Genomic DNA, 24,133 nt, shown 5'->3' on the forward strand with positions numbered 1-24,133 from the left:
TCGGATCTTTTCGTTGTGATCATTACGCGAGATATATGTGGGCGGTAGTAATATGTTGCCCATCTCTTCCCGGAATGTGCTCTCTCGTAATTTCGATAATAAACCTCTCCGTATTGCGTAACGCCTTTCTTGAAGTGTCCGCCACTGGAGCTTGTTCAGCATCTCCGTAACGCTCTCGCGCTGACTAAATGTCCCCATGACGAATCGCGCTGCTTTTCGCTGGATCATGTCTATCTCTTCTATTAATCCAACCTGGTAAGGGTCCCATACTGATGAGCAATACTCAAGAATCGGACGAACAAGCGTTTTGTAAGCTACTTCTTTCGTCGATGAGTCACATTTTCTTAGAATTCTTCCTATGAATCTCAACCTGGCGCCTGCTTTTCCCACTATTTGTTTTATGTGATCATTCCACTTCAGATCGCTCCGGATAGTAACTCCTAAGTATTTTACGGTCGTTACCGCTTCCAATGATTTACCACCTATGGCATAATCGTACTGGAATGCATTTCTGCCCCTATGTATGCGCATTATATTACATTTATCTACGTTTAGGGAAAGCTGCCAGCTGTCGCACCATGCATTAATCCTCTGCAGGTCCTCCTGGAGTACGTACGAGTCTTCTGATGTTGCTACTTTCTTGTAGACAACCGTGTCATCTGCAAATAGCCTCACGGAGCTACCGATGTTGTCAACTAAGTCATTTATGTATATTGTAAACAATAAAGGTCCTATCACGCTTCCCTGCGGTATTCCCGAAATTACCTCTACATCTGCAGATTTTGAACCGTTAAGAATGACATGTTGTGTTCTTTCTTCTAGGAAATCCTGAATCCAATCACAAACCTGGTCCGATATTCCGTAAGCTCGTATTTTTTTCACTAAACGTAAGTGCGGAACCGTATCAAATGCCTTCCTGAAGTCCAGGAATACGGCATCAATCTGCTCGCCAGTGTCTACGGCACTGTGAATTTCTTGGGCAAATAGGGCGAGCTGAGTTTCACATGATCTCTGTTTGCGGAATCCATGTTGGTTATGATGAAGGAGATTTGTATTATCTAAGAACGTCATAATACGAGAACACAAAACATGTTCCATTATTCTACAACAGATTGACGTAAGCGAAATAGGCCTATAATTATTCGCATCTGATTTATGACCCTTCTTGAAAATGGGAACGACCTGCGCTTTCTTCCAGTCGCTAGGTACTTTACGTTCTTCCAGCGATCTACGATAAATTGCTGATAGAAAGGGGGCAAGTTCTTTAGCATAATCACTGTAGAATCTTAAGGGTATCTCGTCTGGTCCGGATGCTTTTCCGCTACTAAGTGATAGCAGTTGTTTTTCAATTCCGATATCGTTTATTTCAATATTTTCCATTTTGGCGTCCGTGCGACGGCTGAAGTCAGGGACCGTGTTACGATTTTCCGCAGTGAAACAGTTTCGGAACACTGAATTCAGTATTTCTGCCTTTCTTCGGTCGTCCTCTGTTTCGGTTCCATCGTGGTCAACGAGTGACTGAATAGGGGATTTAGATCCGCTTACCGATTTTACATATGACCAAAACTTTTTAGGGTTCTTGTTTAGATTGTTTGCCAATGTTTTATGTTCGAATTCGTTGAATGCTTCTCTCATTGCTCTCTTTACGCTCTTTTTCGCTTCGTTCAGCTTTTCCTTATCAGCTATGATTCGACTACTCTTAAACCTATGATGAAGCTTTCTTTGTTTCCGTAGTACCTTTCGTACATGATTGTTATACCACGGTGGATCTTTCCCCTCGCTTTGGACCTTAGTCGGTACGAACTTATCTAAGGCGTACTGGACGATGTTTCTGAATTTTTTCCATTTTTGTTCCACATCCTCTTCCTCAGAAATGAACGTTTGATGGTGGTCACTCAGATATTCTGCGATTTGTGCCCTATCACTCTTGTTAAGCAAATATATTTTCCTTCCTTTCTTGGCATTTCTTATTACACTTGTAGTCATTGATGCAACCACTGACTTATGATCACTGATACCCTCTTCTACATTCACGGAGTCGAAAAGTTCCGGTCTATTTGTTGCTATGAGGTCTAAAACGTTAGCTTCACGAGTTGGTTCTCTAACTATCTGCTCGAAGTAATTCTCGGACAAGGCAGTCAGGATAATGTCACAAGAGTCTCTGTCCCTGGCTCCAGTTCTGATTGTGTGACTATCCCATTCTATACCTGGTAGATTGAAGTCTCCCCCTATTACAATAGTATGATCACGAAACTTCTTCACGACGTTCTGCAGGTTCTCTCTGAGGCGCTCAACTACTACGGTTGCTGATGCAGGTGGTCTATAGAAGCATCCGACTATCATATCTGACCCACCTTTGATACTTAACTTAACCCAGATTATTTCACATTGGCATTCGCTAATAACTTCACTGGATATTATTGAATTCTTTACTGCTATAAATACTCCTCCACCATTGGCGTTTATCCTATCCTTGCGGTATATATTCCATTCTGTGTCTAGGATTTCGTTACTGTTCACTTCCGGTTTTAACCAACTTTCCGTTCCTAATACTATATGCGCACTATTTCCTTCAATAAGAGATACTAATTCAGGAACCTTGCCCTGGATACTCCTGCAGTTTACCAATATTACGTTAACTTTTCCTGTTTTTGGTCTCTGAGGACGGACATTCTTTATCAACGATGATAATGTCCTCTCTGGTAAGCCGTCAGGTATTTTATCGTTTCGCCCAAGGGGGGGTCCCTCTAACCTAAAAAACCCCCGTGTGCACGCCACACGTACTCTGCTACCCTAGTAGCTATATACCTGGCATGCACGCTGATGGGTATCCGTTCACGGTACTAGAAGGATCTGTACGCGTAATAGCGAATTTCCTGGCCCAGACATGCTGCTATTAATATTAACGTTCAGTACATACAGGGTGTTTCAAAAATGACCGGTATATTTGAAACGGCAATAAAAACTAAACGAGCAGCGATAGAAATACACCGTTTGTTGCAATATGCTTGGGACAACAGTACATTTTCAGGCAGACAAACTTTCGAAATTACAGTAGTTACAATTTTCAACAACAGATGGCGCTGCGGTCTGGGAAACTCTATAGTACGATATTTTCCACATATCCACCATGCGTAGCAATAATATGGCGTAGTCTCTGAATGAAATTACCCGAAACCTTTGACAACGTGTCTGGCGGAATGGCTTCACATGCAGATGAGATGTACTGCTTCAGCTGTTCAATTGTTTCTGGATTCTGGCGGTACACCTGGTCTTTCAAGTGTCCCCACAGAAAGAAGTCACAGGGGTTCATGTCTGGGGAATAGGGAGGCCAATCCACGCCGCCTCCTGTATGTTTTGGATAGCCCAAAGCAATCACACGATCATCGAAATATTCATTCAGGAAATTAAAGACGTCGGCCGTGCGATGTAGCCGGGCACCATCTTGCATAAACCACGAGGTGTTCGCAGTGTCGTCTAAGGCAGTTCAGATGGTTCAAATGGCTCTGAGCACTATGGGACTCAACTGCTGAGGTCATTAGTCCCCTAGAACTTAGAACTAGTTAAACCTAACTAACCTAAGGACATCACAAACATCCATGCCCGAGGCAGGATTCGAACCTGCGAACGTAGCGGTTTTGCGGTTCCAGACTGCAGCGCCTTTAACCGCACGGCCACTTCGGCTGGTTCTAAGGCAGTTTGTACAGCCACAAATTCACGAAGAATGTTCAGGTAGCGTGATGCAGTAATCGTTTTGGATCTGAAAAATGGGCCAATGATTCCTTTGGAAGAAATGGCGGCCCAGACCAGTACTTTTTGAGGATGCAGGGACGATGGGACTGCAACATGGGGCTTTTGGGTTCCCCATATGCGCCAGTTCTGTTTATTGACGAAGCCATCAAGGTAAAAATAAGCTTCGTCAGTAAACCAAATGCTGCCCACATGCATATCGCCGTCATCAATCCTGTGCACTATATCGTTAGCGAATGTCTCTCGTGCAGCAATGGTAGCGGCGCTGAGGGGTTGCCGCGTTTTAATTTTGTATGGATAGAGGTGTAAACTCTGGCAAATGAGACGATATGTGGACGTTGGCGTCATTTGGACTGCAGCTGCAACACGGCGAACGGAAACCCGAGGCCGCTGTTGGATCACCTGCTGCACTAGCTGCGCGTTGCCCTCTGTGGTTGCCATACGCGGTCGCCCTACCTTTCCAGCACGTTCATCCATCACGTTCCCAGTCCGTTGAAATTTTTCAAACAGATCCTTTATTGTATCGCTTTTCGGTGCTTTGGTTACATTAGACCACCGTTGAAAACTTCGTCTTGTTGCAACAACACTGTGTTCTAGGTGGTGGAATTCCAACACCAGAAAAATCCTCTGTTCTAAGGAATAAACCATGTTGTCTACAGCACACTTGCACGTTGTGAACAGCACACGCTTACAGCAGAAAGACGACGTACAGAATGGCGCACCCACAGACTGCGTTGTCTTCTATATCTTTCACATCACTTGCAGCGCCATCTGTTGTTGAAAATTGTAACTACTGTAATTTCGAAAGTTTGTCCGCCTGAAAATGTACTGTTGTCCCGAGCATATTGCAACAAACGGTGTATTTCTATCGCTGCTCGTTTAGTTTTTATTGCCGTTTCAAATATACCGGTCATTTTTGAAACACCCTGTAAGAGGCAACTACGTAATTCTTTCACATTTAGTGAACCTTACGCACCTGTACTGTGAGTTAATGGAAGGCCATGGAACAACAGTAGTTCGTAATTTAGAAAGTAGCTATATCGTGTAGTTATTACTGCAACAATAAGTGTTAGTAAAGCAAGAATCTTAACTTGAAGACTGAGCAGAACAAAGGCTCTCAAAGGAGAACAATTTCAACAACACATTTTCATATCAAAGCTGATTTAAAACATGCAGCCGTTAAGACAAATACACTGCATGTTGACAGGACAAAGATAGGTAGTACATACAAAGTAAATTTTGTTGCATTAATTTGTAAATTTCAATGCAAGCAGACTAGAATAGAAGTCCAGGAATCTGAAGTTGCAACTACTATTTTAAAATAAGAAAGTAGCAACTAAAAACACTGCAAAGGATTTTATTTAGTCTGTCTAATAGCGTCCCTTGTTATGTACAGATGCAGGTTATCACTCTAACCCAATGTTTCCCCACAAGTGATGAGAGAGATACGTATGTGGTAGTTCGTTTCCATTCAATTCAAAAGAAGTGGTCGCAAAAGGTTCAAATTCAAATGGTTCAAATGGCTCTGAACACTATGGGACTTAACATCTGAGGTCATCAGTCCCCTAGAACTTAGAACTACTTAAACCTAACTAACACATATCCATACCCGAGGCAGGATTCGAACCTGCGACCGTAGCAGTCGCACGGTTCCGGACTGAAGCGCCTAGAGCTGCTCGGTCACCGCGGCCAGCGATTAACTAAGGACATCAGAATAATGCACATGAACAAAATGATCGCATTAGGACGATTTATGGATTCAGCACACCACTATCAGTTTTAGGTGCTGGAGAGATATCATTACCCGCCTCCGTGATGAAGAGATCTAGTACAGGAGACATGGATAACATTTATTGTCGTTTTTGCCCAAATACGAAAGATGAACGTACAGTTTTGGATCGTCAAATTGTGTGCCAGTATTTTTTTGTTGTCCTCTAAACTTCTATTCAAAATATAAAGGAGAGAGAGGGTAAGACACAGTTTATGTTGATGCATCCGTCAGGAGGAGAGAAAATTAATTATAGCCCAGTGTATCGTTGACGTAACTGTCATTATAGTCTAAACATTGGTAGTATGGCGCGGAAATTTTACGCTCGTGCCCTATTAAGGAAAAATTACAACGAAGGGTGCTATATACCGGCGTAGGGTTTCCCCTTGCTCAAATTTAAATGTTAGAAGAATGCTACAGAAAATGTACTGAAGTTTTATGGATATATACCCCACTCCCCCCACAGGTGACCGAGAAATTAAGCATGGTTGTTATGCGCAAATCGATAATGAGCTCACACTCTTCTGTGCATAATCAAATTTATCTCCGTTTTAAATTAATATGCGAAGAATTCATAGCTTGATAATGCGTGCAAAACAGCTGGTTAATTCAATTTATTTCAAATTAAAGATTTTTCTCATGACAGCATGAGAGAACACGGTATTTTATACCTCCCCTCCTCCAGAGAAAAAACAAATCTTTCTTTTTCATTCTGGTATTACAGGCAGTAACAAATCAATAGTAAGAAACAGTTGTACGACTCTGTTGAAATTTTCCTCATTAAATACTGTAGGTAATTCTTAAGATAATTTCGTCTCACTAATGTTGTATGTAGTTCTCAGGGAAGAAGGAATCCACCCAGAGGCTATTTCACAGAAAATTCATTTGACTGTATGCTAAGCTACAGGAACAGCTAAGGGTCAAAGTTAAACATAACGTGCACTTAGAGACTGTTGGGCCTTATTTCGAAGAAGCAGTCACATAGGTAAGCGGATGGCTTGATTCTGAGCATCGTTCACGTCTCAGCATGCAGTTGACAACAACGTGTAATCCCTTCATTCTTAAGTGCGAATTGCACAAAGAACGAGCGAGTGAATGAGTCAGTACATAGCTGTAGTATCTGTCAGTTAATTCGTTAATTGTATAATTTGAGAGTTAGTACACGGTTAATATTAATATTCGGAGTGACTTGTTCCTGCCTAGTTACAAATTTTGCAGCTCCTTCAGAATGAAGGTTTGTTAGCTGTTATTAACTTTTCTATAACACAGTCTCAAAAAGATACTTTGTTGTTAAAAAACTGAAAGAGCGTTGTTATTTTTGTTTCAGATAGTGGCTGCATAGTGTGCAATCAAGTTGAAACATACGAAAACATACTGGACAACTTTTGCAGAGCAGATTTTGGTAAGTATGTTGCTATTATTCTATGAAGCAAAATATTCACTACTATGCTAAGAAAATCAGTAATGGCCACTGTGTAAATGTCAACTCTTCTATATGCATATGAAGAAATCGATAGGTATATACAGGTAATTGAAAAGTCAGTGATTTGTTGGTTCCTTACTAACTGACTAGAACTTCAGTTATTTCCTCATCACACTTGGTACCACAAGTGATGTTCACTAAGCAGTGTTTCCAGCGTTCCGTTGATCGTGTAGTATTCTGGTATAAGAATGGGTGGCTCAACAAAATGCCAGCCCGCAAGATCATGGACATCGTCTCGCATACTGTCGGTGGTTATCACAGATGGTTAATGACCAACCAGATTTCGTGAACCACGTCTTATGGCCTGACGAGTCAGGATTCACAAGAGATGGTGTTATGAACAGACACATTTTACACATCTATGCTGATGAGAATCCTCGTGCAACTCGTTCCGCCTCATTCCAACCCAGATTCAGTGTTAACGTATGGGTGGGTATCTTCGGTGATACACTGTTTGGCCCATTCACACTGGAGGACAGAATGGGGGGGAGAGGGGGATAGCTTTTTACCTGCATTGCTTAGAAGGTGTGCCTACAACAATATTGGATGATATGCCTCTATAGACAAGACAACACCCATGGTATCAACTAGATGACGCTGTAGCACATTCATGACTACGAGTGCGACAATGGACGGCTGACAATTTTCCAGCTACATGGACCGGAAGGGGCGGTACGTTCCTTGGCCAGCACGGTCCCCGACCTGACACCACTGGACTACTTTCTCCAGGGTTTCTTCAAAGAGGAAGTGTACAGATCGGAGATAAAAAGCAATGAAGAGCTCGTTGCAAAGATTTACAAGGCGACAGCGAGAGATCAGGTAGCGTGCTAAGCTTGTAATCGTGCGAGAGATGGACATTTCGAGCATCTACTCTCATAGCACTAAGACAAACTAATCTCGTGGATTGTTAAGGCACTAACTCACCCTTGACTTCAGCAGATAATTGGTTAGATATGCTAGTATGCTTGTGTGTAGATGCATCAAGTCTTGGACTCCTACTACAGTTTCAGCAGTTACTATTTTCCATTCCATCGGCGTCATATACGAATATCACTAAAACAGCAACAAATTTAAATCGAGCACTTCTTCCGGAAATTTGTCTTAATATTACCTCCATGTAACTAAATGTTCAAAGTTTGCTTTCGGAATGCTGAATCTGTTGTGTAACTGTCAGCAGCGATCTAAAAAGTAGAGACGAACCTCGCAAGCACTGACATTTCGACTTTACATCATTGGAAATTAATACAGTGACAACGCAAGAACTACTCATTCAATCTGTATGCTTAGTTACTGATAGGAACTGAATAAATTTTCACAGACGAAGGGGGAGATGGTAATGTCAGAGGCAGCGGTACTATGATAAGCCGCTAACTTAATTAAACTTCTAGCGCAGTCGAGTCCACCCTTTCATTGCGACTTGAGTTAGCTTTACTTTTAGTAGTCATACAAGACACACGAAAATCTATGTGATGAATAACAGTAACCAAACACATTTTCGTAATATCTGTACATCTCACATTTTGTTAAGCTTTTATTGGAATTGAAACGTTTCCACAGTCAAACAAACGTAGTAATTAGCTCAGTACACATTGAACGAGAGAAATTATAAAGATTTCATACGCTTATGAGTAGTTGCTGTAGTATGGAAGACAAGTTGCCAGTATATCGGAATTTTGCATACGGAAAAAGGCTATATGCGGATCCTGAACGCAGTTTCATGTCGTGCTTAGATTGTAGGACACGTCACCCTGGGCTTTTCTGTACTTTTTTGCAATACTATGTGTGCCTTTTCCTGAGCAAACGAATATTTTTTATGTATTTTCCTTTACACATATTGGTCACGGAATTTTGCGAAGTGTATATAGATCTGTGACGTAGCCAGCTTAATAATAATAGCACGCAAGTAGATGGGAGCTCATTGTTCAATTTATATTATAGATTAGCTCAGCGAAATACCAGTAACCCCCACGACTATTCGACGTTGTACCCAACACTTCAATTGCTGTTGATGGCCTTGTCTTTCTCGGTTAGATATTCGGAAACGAACTGTCTTGATATTAAATTAATAGTTTATTTGATACACTCTTTGAACGAGCTGGATAATCTTTCTCATGCGAATCGCGGTATTGCGTTCATGATGAAAGAGAAGAACAAAAACAGCAACTGCCCGCATACTATTCCATATCATGTAAAAACCACTATCAGTAGGCTATTCCTGATATTTGGTATCCTACAAGGCGAGATGACTGACAGGATTAGAAAAACATAATGACTTTTCCTTTCCCTTTGCTGTCAAATTACTTCCATACTATTTGTGATTGATATCGTGGAGAATTTCAGCATAGTTTCCGATCTTATAAGCAACCATTATCTGCAGCGCTGACAGTCCATGGTGCTCCAGATGTCGTCGCACTGTCTGTGTAGCTACTTGTCCTGCTGACTTGAGGAACTTGACATGGGTGTATGGTGGTTAACGGCCGAAAGAAGAATATGTTTGTCCTTTCAAGCGCTAGTCCCTTGTGAACACATCGATTCCATATTCGAATGGCAGTCGCAAGCATCCTGACTAACATGAACACTAATATCGGGGAACGGTAAACTGCAGTCTCCATAGGCCACGATGATGCTGGTTAATGCGACACGTACCGGAAAACGGTTTCCCTTCTTACACAAGGCATAACATAGTCTTCTACAAACAATCAACATTCACTTAATGAATTGTGGAAAATATAGGTCGCAGTTTAATTCACTGATGCGCTTTGATACCTCATAAATAGAACATTGTTGTGTTAAAAATAAAGAGAAGGTATTACAATATGTAATGCCACAGAAGAATTAAATACATAATGATCACACTTTGCATCAATAGTTACAAAGAAATACAAGACCGAGCCATACAGCCGCACAGCAGTAGGCAAACAAGGTCTTGAAAATAGCCCATATAGTATATTAAGCCTAGTGCCAAACTGGACGTACATAGAGACCTGTAGTGCTGAGGGAAACAACTGCCATCACCAGATGGCGTTAGCAACTAATACAGAGCATAAATGACTGTTGAAAAATGCAACCAACAGGAGGTCATAGACTGAACATGGATTATGTACTATGCAATTTGAAAACCAAGGAGAAATCATGCAAGCATAATACTTCATGAAAAGATTTTACGTAATGTGCAGAATTAAAAGTAAATAATATAACAAAATAAACATATCATGTGAAATGTTAGCTGCTACAATTACTAACCATAGCTCAGGTATCAGTTAAGACGTAAATTATAACAACGTGAAAGATATAAAAACACCGATATAATATGACTTACGTACACAAATAATTACAATGTGAGCGTGGAATGTGACATAGCTTCATACAAATTACAACGTAGGCGTAGAAATGAAACAGTTTCGAAAACAGTGCAGGCAAAAGTAACATAGACTGGGATTTTATACACATATTATCCGCAGATCACAAATTAAAAGAAGGACAAACATGAGGCACACCGTAAACACATGTACCGCATATGTTAAAACATAAAGTAACGGAATGAACTGGAAAATAACTTGTTAAAAATACCAGGCATGCTATAATAAAGCAGTTAACATTATGCTATTCTGAACCCAACTTTGCAGCAGGAAATATTGTGAATCAGGGCCAAGTGTAATCAGTAAAATCATAGTGCCATGAAATAAAATGTCATAAATCAGTGAATAAAATAAACTTAACACCAGCAATAATGACTGAGTAGTCAGAAGACTGCGTTAAAGTAAAAACTAAAATTAGAACCAAAGTAGAAAATACAGTGTCTATCTCGGCGCACATACAGCACAATATGAGCAAAGCAGTTTCTAATACACTGGCCTAACAGTGTATGTACATTACATAAAACGTTTTTTTTCTTTTTTTAAGTACTATGCCTGCATGGTTACTCCGCGGCTTTCAAATTGTATAGTACATGATCGATGTTCCGTGTGCAATCTCCTGTTGGCTACATTTTTCGATAGTCTTATATACACTGTATAGTTGCCATCGCCATCTGGTGATGGCCTTTGTTTTTCTCACCACTACTGCTCTCTATGTTCAATCAATTTGTCACTAGGCTTTATATATCTATTTTCATCATCATCAACTTCTTCTTCTTCTTCTTAGCGCCTTCGAATTGGAGCGGTGTCCGTTTTTTGGTCAACGCACACGCCGTTTCTATTGGTCCAACGCTTCCTTTGGATTTAGGCTTCTTGATTTCAGATCTGCGTTTATAGAGTATAGTCACCGTAATTTAGGTCTTCCACGTTGTCTCCCGCCTTCAAAAATGAGATCATAGACTGAGCTGATATCTGAAGTGGATGGTGCCCGTATGATGTGCTTTTTCTCTTTGATTGGAGTCACTCGATATAGTTGGTAGTTAGATTGTTGTATCATTGATGTTGTCGAGAAGGGAAATGCCTAATGATCTTCTCAGCAACCGCATTACCATGACGTGTAATGAGTACTTATCACCTCTAGGTGCGGGCCAACACCCAATACTACATAATGCAACGGGTCTCACCATTCTGCGGTATATATTTGACCATAGGTGAGTACGTGTTTTCTTATCACAGAGAATACCAGTGACACCTCTGAGTCTCATTCAGGTTGCTTTGATTCTTGCTCGTACATCCCCATTGACACATGTAGCTGCCACTCTGTAATCGGGAACCTAGATATCGAAATGAGTCCACCTTGGTTCGCGGAGCTCCATTAATTTGTATAGTTTCAGGATATGGAATCGTTTCGACGTACTCAGTCTTGTGGGTGTTTAAACGGAGGATAAACTTTGTGGATTTTTGGATTTGAGTTTCAAGACCTTCCATGGTATCCGTCGCAAGCATCACATCATCAGCTTATAGCACTCTCCACGGTAATTCGAGCATTATGGTATCCATTACGGTAACAAAGAGCAGCGGAGACAGAGCTATGCCTTGATGAACGCGACCAAGACTTTCCATAATTCGTTAGGTGCGAATTCTGAATGGCCGCCTACCTCATAGATGGAAGCATGTATCTATCAAGTGAAGGGAATCAACATTCAGATGGCGTTTCTGAATGAGAAACCTGTTGCGTAAACTTTCCTTATGTAAATAAGACATATGGCGTTACTGCTACCTTCTTTTTGCAGCTGTGTTGAAATGCTAATCAACTGCATATCCAAGCATGCAGTTCACTTTGTGCCAGTTTCGCGTCTTCTGCATACCGCCATCATGGTGTTGCAAGTTTAGTGGCTAGCAGTGTATTTGTCACATTGATCACGTATATAACAATACGTCATGGGCGTTATTCCCAGGTTTGATTATCTGTTCTTGTGCACACCATATTGCTGTGGTCAGAACATAACTCCAAACATAAAGAAGTAAACAGCAATCAGTTACGATATATATTTTTATTTTTATTTTGTCAACACGGCATACCAGTTTCGTACAAATTGTTCCATTCTGCTCTGACCTGCTACAGCAACAGTTGTTCCACGTTCCAAATAAAAACCAGTCTCTTTGCAATATTTATTGATTAATAACTCGTTTCGCGCTCTTAATTCCATCGTTTGATTCTGACTAATGAGCCTCCGCTGCCTTTTGAAGTCAATTTGATGATGCGCTATGAGCGAGGAACGGGTTATTAATCAATAAATAATGCAACAGAGACTTTCTTTTATTTGGAATATGCCTGATTCGGTATCTCCTGGTTTGTCTTTAATTAATACAGATGCGGTTTGATATTTATGACGTTCTCCACTGATATATTTGTGTGTTCAATCCTGGATTTTACCTGTGACAAATAGCGAGTGGATTTATGGTAGTCCTTTTAGACAGCTACTCACAAAAGGCGACGTTATGAATGTAGAAGTCCCTTGAAAATGTTAATGCCTACTTGCTATGTAAAGCTCTATGAAGCGACTTTAGAGGCATTATGACGTCTCATTTTCCATTAGCTTTTTTTAAAGTTATTTCTCCACTGCCTTTTGAATCTCGTTCATTGTTTTGCCTTTATTATTCGGAATTCGTAACTGTGTACTTAAACTGTTCAGTGTAACATTTACAACTGTTCACACACGAATGTTTACATTAACGAATCCACATCAAAACAATTCTGCCAAGGTATTACTAAACCATAATACTACGCACCTGTGAGTGATGGAGCTTCGGTCAGCTTATCATGATCAGCACGATAGGCGCCAAGTTCTTCATGTGGTGCAAACTGTTTCATTCGAATCCGTTTCAGTTTCATCTGCCGTGTCAGTTTCCATATCACTATCGTCGTCATGTGCTGCATATTCATCTTCACTCTCCAGACCAACATCGATTATTATATCTATTGCATCTTCCGTTAACCCATGTCTGCGCCAATGTTCATTTTCAATTCCTTTTACTTATTCGCAAGCTTTTGACCAATCATTTTGAGTTATCTTAAATAAAGACTCTTTCAATATTTGTTTTAGGGCATTTAAACTAATGCAAGAAGCGTTTCTTCTGTAATTTTTTTATTTAATTTTATTCAGATTAGCTCTATAGGGTTCGAATAGGGAGACTGAGAACAGTATGTCACTTACTCTTTAAAACAGCATTTCTTTTAAAAACTGGCTTTGGCTTATTATAAGGAACAATTTGTAAAAGTTCATTCCTTTTTAAGCTGGGTTTAAAACTGATCTTCTGAATAACCCATTCCATTATATCCTTCTTGCGAGTTGCAGCAGTGCGGGCTGTATCAATCTGAACCGTACAATACGTAGCGTTATCAAGAACAGCGATACTACTAGCTGGGTGCTAGGAATCAGTTTCTCTTCTAACCATTTGTGATAATTATCTCCATTCTTACCATCGTGATAATCTCGGTATTTACGTTTAAGATCATAGATTAACTTTGTTCCTCCTATGAAACCCATTTCGCATCCAGCGTGGACAACAGTAGTTCTTTGGCCAGCACTGTTATTACTTATTACATCCGGAACTTCCTCATGGTATAATGTTCATTGTATAATGCGTATACACCCACGTTTTGATAGAGAATACCACTGGTTTATTTCGTCCCTTTCCATTACTTCTGATTGCTCTCAAGTATTCCGCACGATTTGCTACTATGTCTGAAGGTTCTGTTACGATAGTTCTTTTATTTCCCCATTTTTTGAAACAAAATCCCACCTCTTCCTAATCTTCCGTAATGTTTCCTTTTCTCCCGTAAAATTCATATCCGTTTTCGAAATAAAAGCATCTTTTTTAACGTTGTGATGACGCTCTTTTCCTCACAATACTCCAAAGGTTTCTTCGAATAAGTACTTTATCAGTCATGTAGAGAAACTACTTTTCTAGAGCGCCTTTGTTTTCCAGGAGTTTTAACTTTTTCCCTAGTTTCTTTCGTTCTCTTAAAGTTTTTCAAAATGTATATTACTGTTCTTTCTGACTTCGGTACCATTTTGGCCACATGCAGGACTGCTTTCTCTAGAAGTACATGATTCTGGTTTTTCCCCTCCTGGCAAAATTGTACAGCTCTTTTTCATCTGAATGTGTCCACTTTCACGACATCTTCCTCTGTTTTCCACTCTAAGGGATGTTCATGATTATGAATACCGTACTGCGCTACTGACGATATTTGATGAGGACAGACTGAACCACTTGATACTATATGCACAACTGATCTGACAGCATTTCCCTTTGTCACCACTGCAGTTTTTTACTGTAACGATACCTCGTGTTTCCGATAACGGCCGCAGAAGGCCAAGTGTAATAATATCGCGCTTAGGTAGTACAAGGTACAGATGTTTTTGTTGTTAGTATTACTGTCATCTTCGTCTCCAGCACAAAGACTGGTCTCATGTAGTTCTCCAAGCTACTCTGTTCCGTGCAAGCCACTTCATCTCCTCATAACTACTGCAGTCCACGTCTCTTTGAACCTGCTTGCTGTACTCTTATCTTGGCTCTGTAATTCCCCCCTCTTCCTCCCCCCCCCCCCCCAACCCTACACACACACACACTCACACACACACACACACACACTTTCCTCCAATAGTAAATTGACGATTCTCTAATGTCCTTGAATGTGTCCTATCAACCAATCCCTTCTTTTAGTCAAGTTATGCCAAAAATTTCTTTGCTTCCCAATTTGATTCAGAACCTCCTCATTAGTTACACAATCTACACATCTAATCTTCAGCATTCTTCTGTAACACTACATCGCTACGTTTCTAAAGCTTCTGTTCTCTTCTTGTCTGAACTGCTTATCTTCCACGTTTGACTTGCGTACAAGGCTACACTCCTAACACATACCTTCAGGAAAGACTCCCTAACATTTAAATTTATATTCAATGTTAACAAATTTCTCTTCCTCAGAAATCCTGTTCTTAATTGGCAGTCTATATTTTATACCCTACCTACTTCAGCCATAGTCTGTTACTTTACTGCCAAAACAGCAAAGCGCATCTACTACTTTGGTAATTTCCAAGAATTATTGCCTATGGAACGCGCGGATCCCTAACGATACATATCGAACATGCGACTCATGTCGACCACACCGACTGTGGTGGCGCGAGTTATGGATACCGTTCACAGCGTTCAGCAGAGCAACGACAAAAGACGAACGATTATTGAATTACGATTAGTTGCAAACGAATGTAGTAACTTACTTTAATCGTCGGCCACGTCTTTTTCATGCACTATTTCTCGTATTTACCACCAGCTTGTTATGTCAGTCAGATATATGTGGAGAGTATCAGGAGAGCCAATTTTTCCAGGCAACCTCATTTTGTGGAAATATAGGTACTGGAAGAAGCAGAGTTCGTCCCCACCTCCTGGACGCCCTTCTCTTTTTATCGACGATTTGACAGATTTCGACAACTGTTTGATGTCCTGTGAGTGGACGGGTGAGTCATTTTATGGTACAAATTCAACAAAATGATTCACAAATTCATGTTGAAATACTTCTTTCTTTAAGGTGCTGTGTGACTCTTGTGACAATGTGCGCAGTACAATTGCAAAGGAAAATCAGCACCCTCTTCTTTCATTCTACACAGTTCCAGCTATCCTCATTTTGAAGCAATCCGAAGTACCAACAACATTTCAAACTACTTTCCACACTACATAACCGAGAAATTACATTTCGCCATGTGAGATCAGCGGCACTCGAAAATGTAACGCTTTCACTCATTGTCACTGACAACCTAAAATGATAAAGTATGTTCCCCTGGCAACGGACTAACCATTTACCATAATTTCCGCCATCAGAGTTGTGTTGTCGACATCGAGACGAACGTTCGATATAAACCGTTAGAGAACGGCTATCTTTCTTGAAAATTATCAATACTTTTAATCTCTCATTTCCTAATCTAGCTACCTCTGCATCCTCTAAATTAATTCGACTACATTCCATTACCTTTGATTTCCTTTTCTTAATGTTCATCTCATATCATTCTTTCAAGACACTGTCCATTCCATTCAACTGCACTTCAGAGTTCTTTACTGTCTCTGACAGAATTACATCATCGGCAAACCTCAAAGTTTTCATTTCTTCCACCTGAATTTCAATTCCTTTTCTAAATTTTTCTTTGGCTTCCTGTAAAACCTGTTTCACTCCCTTCCCAGCCACTGCTTGCCTTTCATGCTCTTTGGCTCGACCGTCTGGTTTCTGTAAAAGTTGTGCATAACCTTTCGCTCCCTATATTTTACCCTTGTTACCTTCAGAATTTCAAACAATGTATTCCAGGCAACACTGTCAAAAGCTTTCTCTATGTCTACGAAAGCTATAAACGAAGGTTCATCTTTCTTTAATCTATACTCTAAGATAATTCGTAGGATCAGTATTGCCTCTCGTATTCGAACGTTTTTCCGGAACCTAGACTGGTCTCCCTCGAGATCGGCTTCTACCATTTTTTCCATTCTCCTGAGAATAATTCGTATTGGTATTTTTCAAGTGTTATTTATTAAACTGATAGTTCGGTATTAGGCACACCTGTCATCTCCTGCTTTCCTGGGACTGTAATTATTACATTCCTCTTGAAGTCTGAAAGTATAAACGGCAGTGAAACGAAAATAAGGCAGATAGAAAAAATAAATAAAATGTTTGTTATTTCAAAACCAATCGCCAAAACTGTTAACACATTTATCCTACTGTGGGACAAGACAGTCAATGGCTTCATAGAAAAATGTTTGCTGTTACCTACGGCATCGTGATTGTACCCAGGCGTGCACCTCTTCGTCCGAAGCAAACTTACGGTCACGTATTGAAACTTCTTTATTTAAACTTTTACTTAAACTGCTGACTGAAATAGAATGCAAGTGAACCTACTTTCTCTTTAGTTATTCTTATCATATCATCACGGGTACACAGTATCCTAGCGCAACGCAATCTGACTGCTCAAAAAAGGATAACCAGACTTCAAATAATTAATTCAAATGGGCTGCTTCTGTGCTGGCAGCGCTGTGTAGCGCTTTGCATTGGATCTCTGACTGCGCTTTCTTTGTAAGAGACGCTGTGGCTGGTCGGACTCGTTATTGGAAGTTAATCACCAGTAGTGTTGGGCAGTTGGAAATTAGTCGCCAGCAGCTGTTGGGCAGTTGGAGGTGAACGGCCAGCAGTGATGGATGTTAGATGTGAGAAGTCAGCATTGATGGAGGGTAGAGGTCTGAAGTGTTAGTGTAGGCTAACGATCTGTACATGTTCGACCTGGAGATTGAATATCATTCATGATTACATACCTTTGTAATGGACGTCAATGACGATTTATGTTTGTGTCTGAACCGGGTGTCACATTATTAAGGTAAAAAATATATTATTTGGTTTGCAACAAAATCTTTCCTCTGCTAACCACATGCCTATTAGTAGTTAGAATTTTTTATTTAGCTGGCAGTATTGACGCTCGCTGTATTGCAGTAGTTCGCGTAATGAAGATTTTTCTGAGGTAAGTGCTTAATGAAATGTATAGGTTATTGTTAAGATTTCTTTTCATTCAGGGCCATTCTTCTGAATTAATTATTTGAAGTCTGGTTATCCTTTTTTGAGCAGTCAGATTGCGTTGCGCTAGAATATTGTGGATCAGTACTGACATTATAAGAATAAGTAAAGAGAAAGTAGGTTCACTTGCATTCAATTTCACTCAGCAGTTTAAGTAAAATTTTTAAGAAAGAAGTTTCAGTACGTCTTTCTTCAGGGCACCAAAAATGTGGAAATCGCATATGGAGAGATCGGGATGTATGGAGGGCTTTCCAGCAAAATTTCTTCAGCGTAGTCGAAACAACCTTGGTAACATGTGTTCGGGCGACATGGTTCCATAGACAACCACAAACGTTTTTCCATGAAGACACTGGCGGTCTTGTCTCACAATAGGATAAATGTATTAGCAGTTATGACGATTATTTTTGAAATAATAAACGTTTTACTTTCTTTTTTCCCTGTGTCACGTTTTCGTTTCACTGCTCCTTACATTTCCACCGTCTCACACTGTATGTCCTTCACACCAGGTGGAATAGTTTTGTCATGGCTGTATCTCCCAAGGATATCATCAGTGCTGAGGGAATGTTGTCTACATTGGGGGCTTTATGTCGTCTTATATCTTTCTGTGTTCTGTCAAATTCTTCTCGCAGTGTCATATCTCCTATCTAATCTTTATCTCCTTCCTCTTCCCTTTCTATAATATTGCCTTCAAGTTCATTTCTCTTATATAACTCCTTTATATGTACCTCCAACCGTTCAGCTCTCCCTTCTTTCCTTAATACTGGTTTCCAATCTGAGCTCTTGATATTCACACAGCTGTTTCTGTTTTCTCCAATGTTCTCTTTGATATTCTTATAGATGATATGTAGTTCCCTTTTCTTATGAAAGCTTCTACAGTCCGGCATTTGTCCTCTCGCCATTCCTTCTTAGACAATTTGCACTTTCTACCCGTTTAATTTCCTAGAAGTCTGTCTTCTCTTTCGTCTGCTTCCTTTGTTGCATTTTTATATCTTCTTCTCTCATCAGTTAAATTCAATATTTACTTATTTATTTACACTTCTAGTTCCGTAGGACCAAATTGAGAAGCAAATCTCCAAGGTCATGGAACGTGTCAGTAGATGAAATTACAGCATAAAAGTAATAACAGATAAAATGAAATGTTTATGAACCCAAAAAAAAGTCAAGCCATAACTTTAAGTAAACGAAATCATCCATATAACATGCGAATTAGCTTAATTTTTCAAGGAACTACTCAACAGAATAGAAGGATTGACTCATGAGGAAACTCTTCAGCTTCAATTGAAAGCGCGTGGATTACTGCTAAGATTTTTGGATTCTTGTGGTAGCTTATTGAAAATGGATGCAGCAGTATACTGCACACCTTTCTGAACAGGAGTTAAGGAAGTGCTATCCAAATGCAGATTGGATTTCAGCCGAGTTTTAACTGAGTGAGCGCTGCTAATTTTTGGGAATAAGTTGATATTGTTAACAAGAAACGACAGTAAAGAAAATATATATTGAGAGGCCAATGTGAGACTAGTGAACAGGGGTCGAGAAGAGGTTCGCGAACTTATACCACTTATTGCCAGAACTGCCCGTCTCTGAGGCAAAAATATCTTTTGAAAATGGGAAGAGTGACCCCAAAATTAAATACCATACGACATAAGCGAATGAAAATAAGCAAAGTAGACTAATTTTTGCGTCGAACGATCACTTACTTCAAGTACCGTTCGAATAGTAAAAATAGCAATATTAAGTCTTTGAACAAGATCCTGAACGTGGACTTTCCACGACAGTTTACTGTCTACATGAACACCTAGAGAGTTGAACTGTTCAGTTTCACCAATCTCATGCCCATTCTGTGAAATTAAAACGTCGAGTTTTGCTGAATTGTGTGTCAGAAACTGTAAAAACTGAGTCTTGCTGTGATTTAGCGTTAGTTTATTTTCTACAAGCCATAAACTTACGTCATGAACTGCACTATCTGAAACAGAGCCAATGTTACACACAACATCATTTACTACCAAGCTAGTGTCATCAGCAAACAGAAATATTTTAGAATTACCCGTAATACTAGAAGGCATATCATTTATATAAATAAGGAACAGGACTGGCCCCAACACTGATCCCTGGTGCACCCCCATTTGACCGTATCCCAATCAGATCCCACGTCACAGCCATTCTCAACACTGTGAATAACGACATTTTACTGTCTGTTGTTAAAGTAAGAGGTGAACCAATTGTGATCAACTCCCCGTACTGCATACTGGTCCATCTTATGGAGCAATATTTTGTATCAACACAATCAAACGTCTTAGTTCAATCAAAAAATATGCCTAGCGTTCGAAACCTTTTGTTTAATCCATCCAGTACCTCACAGAGAAAAGTGAATACAGCATTTCCAGTTGTTAAACGACTTCTAAGGCCGAACTATACATTTGACATCAAATTATGTGATATAAAATGATCAATTATCCTTACATATACAGCCTTTTCAATAGCTTCCGAATTACGCTGTATAGGCACCCAACAAACAACCCCGTGCTTCTATATATACCCTATAGACCCCATAAGCCATTGTAAAGTGCGTGGAGAAGCGTACTTCGTTCCAAAACTAGTGATTTTCTGTTAAGTGAGTGACTATATGCTTCTGTACGTGTCCTTACTCTCTTACCTTCTTCCCATGGTCCCTACATGAGGCATACGGTGGAGGTAGCACAGCTGTTGCTCGAATACTGTTTCTCTAAATTTACCCAGCTGGGTTTCGCGAGAACTACGTCTCGTTCTTTCCAGAGTCCCCCTCTGAAGAGCCCCGAGCGTCTATTACACTTACGTATGGCCTACACCGACCAGATACACTCCTAGCAGCGCGTTTCTCAATTCCATCGATGTCTGTACTCATGCCTAATTCATAAAGACTCCAATCGCTGGAACAATACACTAATACTGATCGCAGGAGTGTCTCGCACGCGCTTTCCTTTACAGTTGCATCGCATTTTCCCATAAAACTTCCAACAAATCTGTCTTCCATTCGCCTTCCCTAATACTGATTTTGTGTGTTCGCCCCAACTCAAATCGCTTCTTAGTATTACCCCTAAACATTTACACAAGATGACGTACTTTTTAATTAAATTTGATAGCAAATTATAAAGCAAATTACCAGTTTCCATTGTTTAGGCAATTATCTATAGGAAGCTAATAGGACTTCTCAATTATACATAAAAATTACCTGATACAGTGAACAACAGTATCACACAACTCGTTGACGATGCTGTTGTCTACACAAAAGTATCGTCTTTGGACCTTTGTTAAGAAAATACAGAAAGACTTGGGCTTCATTTTCGTTTACATGAAATGTATTCGCAGTTGCCAATATAGACAACCATCAGCTGTATAAAGAAATGACGATAGTGAAAATTTGTGCCAGAGGGACTAGAACCTGGATTTCCCGCTTATCGCCATCGGTCGCCTTAGCAGTAGCCTATCCGTGCAAGCTTATGGCCAACCCCAAACTTCCATATGTTGTCAGTCATGTGTCTATAACATGTTCTCGTACATATATTATGTATATTCCCATACACGAGAGACATTATAAATGAAGTCACTCGCCCAGTGTTGGCGGGTAAATACGATGTTGCAGTGCTTGTGTTGTTCAGAAGTACGATGCAAAGTTTCTTAGGACATGCGTGCATGTCCGCGGGAGCTTTGCATCGTACTTCTGAACAACACACGCACTGCAAAATCCTACATTTCCGTTTTGCCTGATGCATGACAGTTGTCTTGGAATGAGAATAACTGCAAGATGATACCTACAACAATGATTGTAGTATCCTAGTATCCTATCACAAAATCAATGGAGGACATATGGAGAATGCACCGCCGATTTTTTAGACAATCATGTCCTCAGATCGTAAAATACATGATTACATGTGGTAGCCCATCTTAAGCAGCATGTACAAATGCTGCTTCACGTATACTTGCTTAACATGTGTTTCCTATTGCAACCCAGTTTTTTACGATCTTATAATGATTGTATGAACATTCGCAGGTTCATTTTTCAGAGGTCAGTCACTAATTTTGGATTAGGACACTAGTGGTTTTTTGTCTCTTTGTTGTAAGTATTATCTTGTATTTATTCTCATTCAACGGCTACTGCTATTCGTCACACCAAACGGAAACGTTGTCCAAGTGTTTCTGCATTTTCTTAGTCCAACAACGACACTTTCACGTGGACAACAGCATCGTTAGATAACAATCTGATAGTGTTGCTCACTCTGACAGATATGATTTAGGAATAAATTATAAGTCATATTACGCTTCCTTGGGTGACGTCGGCTGGTCCTTTCGTTTTGTTGAGCAATCGCTGTGCAGAACAGGGTTCCTTTAGTGAAAATCTCAGCGAACCAACTGCATATCTGTGAAGATACTCCGTATGATTTTCCTTGGTTGTTACTCGGCAGTGTGGTACAATGTCGAACAACTTTCCGAAATCTAGGAAGGCGGAATGCACTTGTTCACTTGCATCTAGTGTTTGCAAGATACTGTATATGAAGAAAGCCAGCTGTGTTTCACACTGATGTTGTTTTCCTGAATCCGTGCTGATTCTTTGACAACAGCTTCATTACCTTCAGAAGCTTCCAAATGTTGGAGCTCAGAATGTGACCTAACAAAAAATGGTTCAAATGGCTCTGAGCACTATGGGACTTAACTGCTGAAGTCATCAGTCCCCTAGAACTTAGAACTACTTAAACCTAACTAACCTAAGGACATCACACACATCCATGCCCGAGGCAGGATTCGAACCTGCGACCGTAGCGGTCGCGCGCTTCCAGACTGTAGCGCCTAGAACCGCTCGGCCACTCCGGCAGGCGTGACCTAACATCCTGCAACAGACGGACGTCAGAGATATTTATGTGTAGTTTGGGACATCCGTCTTTTACCCCTTTTCGAAACAGTAGTGACCTGCGCTCTTTTCCAGTCACACACGACTGTTCGTTGCGCAGCAGGTTATCGATGAATATAAACAAGGAAAGAAGCTAATTCGTCATCGTATTCCACCTATATTTACTTGGAATACCACCATGGCCTGGTGTCTTTGGCAACGGCCTTGCCGCAGTGGATACACCGGTTCCCGTCAGATCACCGAAGTTAAGCGCTGTCGGGCGTGGCTGGCACTTGGATGGGTGACCATCCGGGCCGCCATGAGCTGTTGCCATCTTTCGTGGTCCACTCAGCCTCGTGATGCCAACTGAGGAGCTACTGGACCGAATAGTAGCGGTTCCAGTCAAAGAAAACCTTCGTAACGACCGGGAGAGCGGTGTGCTGACCACACGCCCCTCCTATCCGCATCCTGAGCTGAGGATGACACGGCGGTCGGATGGTACCGATGGGCCACTTGTGGCCTGACTACGGGGTGCTCTCTCTGCTGTCTGGTGTCTTTGACAGGGAGAACAAACCTGTGAACTGCATCACTACGACGCATCACTACACGACGTACAGCGAGCGGAGAAAAATGTTGAAACAGCTAAAACGCAGCACATTACTGTGCCTAATAGGATGTAGAAAAATCACTGGCATGAAAAATCGCTTCCAGTCGCCGCAGAATTGATAAACACAGGTCCTGTTTTGTTTCCAGTGTAATCTTACTCCATTCGCCCTGAAACATAGTTCCAATTGGAGAAGAATTCCGCCTTATGCAAGACACCTTTGTAGTTTTGTTCTTAGCAAACACAGAAATAAGAAGAACTGCAACATCCAAAAGTTGATAAAATAGTGCCAAGTTCAGATAACTATAATGGAGGTAGATAGCGATGACGCACCCTTCTCTTCAAAGCAGACCACAGAGGCTCAGTAACGTTGAGACTCGTAGCCAGGGGTGATGCGACGATTCATATTCGTGCTCACAAAACCAGTCCTGGACAATGCGAGCTGTGTGAACAAAGGGCCTTCTACCTTGGATCACAGCCTCGCCGTTGGGGAACAAACATTGTACCATGGCACGTACCTGACAAGCCAGAATGGTCACATAATCCTTTGCAATAATACAGCTTTGCAGAGTAACAATGGATCCCATGTAATACAACGATATGGCTGCCCAAATCATCACCGAACCTCCTCCATGTTTCATTCTTGAGACGTAAACTCGACCAGAATTTGGAAACTGTGAAACGAGACTCATCCGACCAAAA

The 24,133-nt window shown here is 40.7% G+C and overlaps 1 protein-coding gene and 1 pseudogene across 1 annotated transcript in view; both read left to right on the forward strand.

Annotated features, from left to right (window-relative positions):
• The window catches only part of LOC126470780 (secreted frizzled-related protein 1-like), a 415,034-nt gene that overhangs the window by 226,719 nt on the left and 164,182 nt on the right, over window positions 1-24,133 (forward strand). The window contains exon 2 of the mRNA XM_050098788.1: window positions 6,846-6,920. Within this exon, the coding sequence (XP_049954745.1) occupies window positions 6,846-6,920 (75 nt within the window). The remainder of the gene's footprint in view (window positions 1-6,845; window positions 6,921-24,133) is intronic.
• On the forward strand, window positions 23,043-23,160 carry LOC126471862 (5S ribosomal RNA; annotated as a pseudogene).

Source organism: Schistocerca serialis, chromosome 3, assembly GCF_023864345.2.
Source record: "Schistocerca serialis cubense isolate TAMUIC-IGC-003099 chromosome 3, iqSchSeri2.2, whole genome shotgun sequence".
NCBI classification, from domain to species: Eukaryota; Metazoa; Arthropoda; class Insecta; order Orthoptera; family Acrididae; genus Schistocerca; species Schistocerca serialis.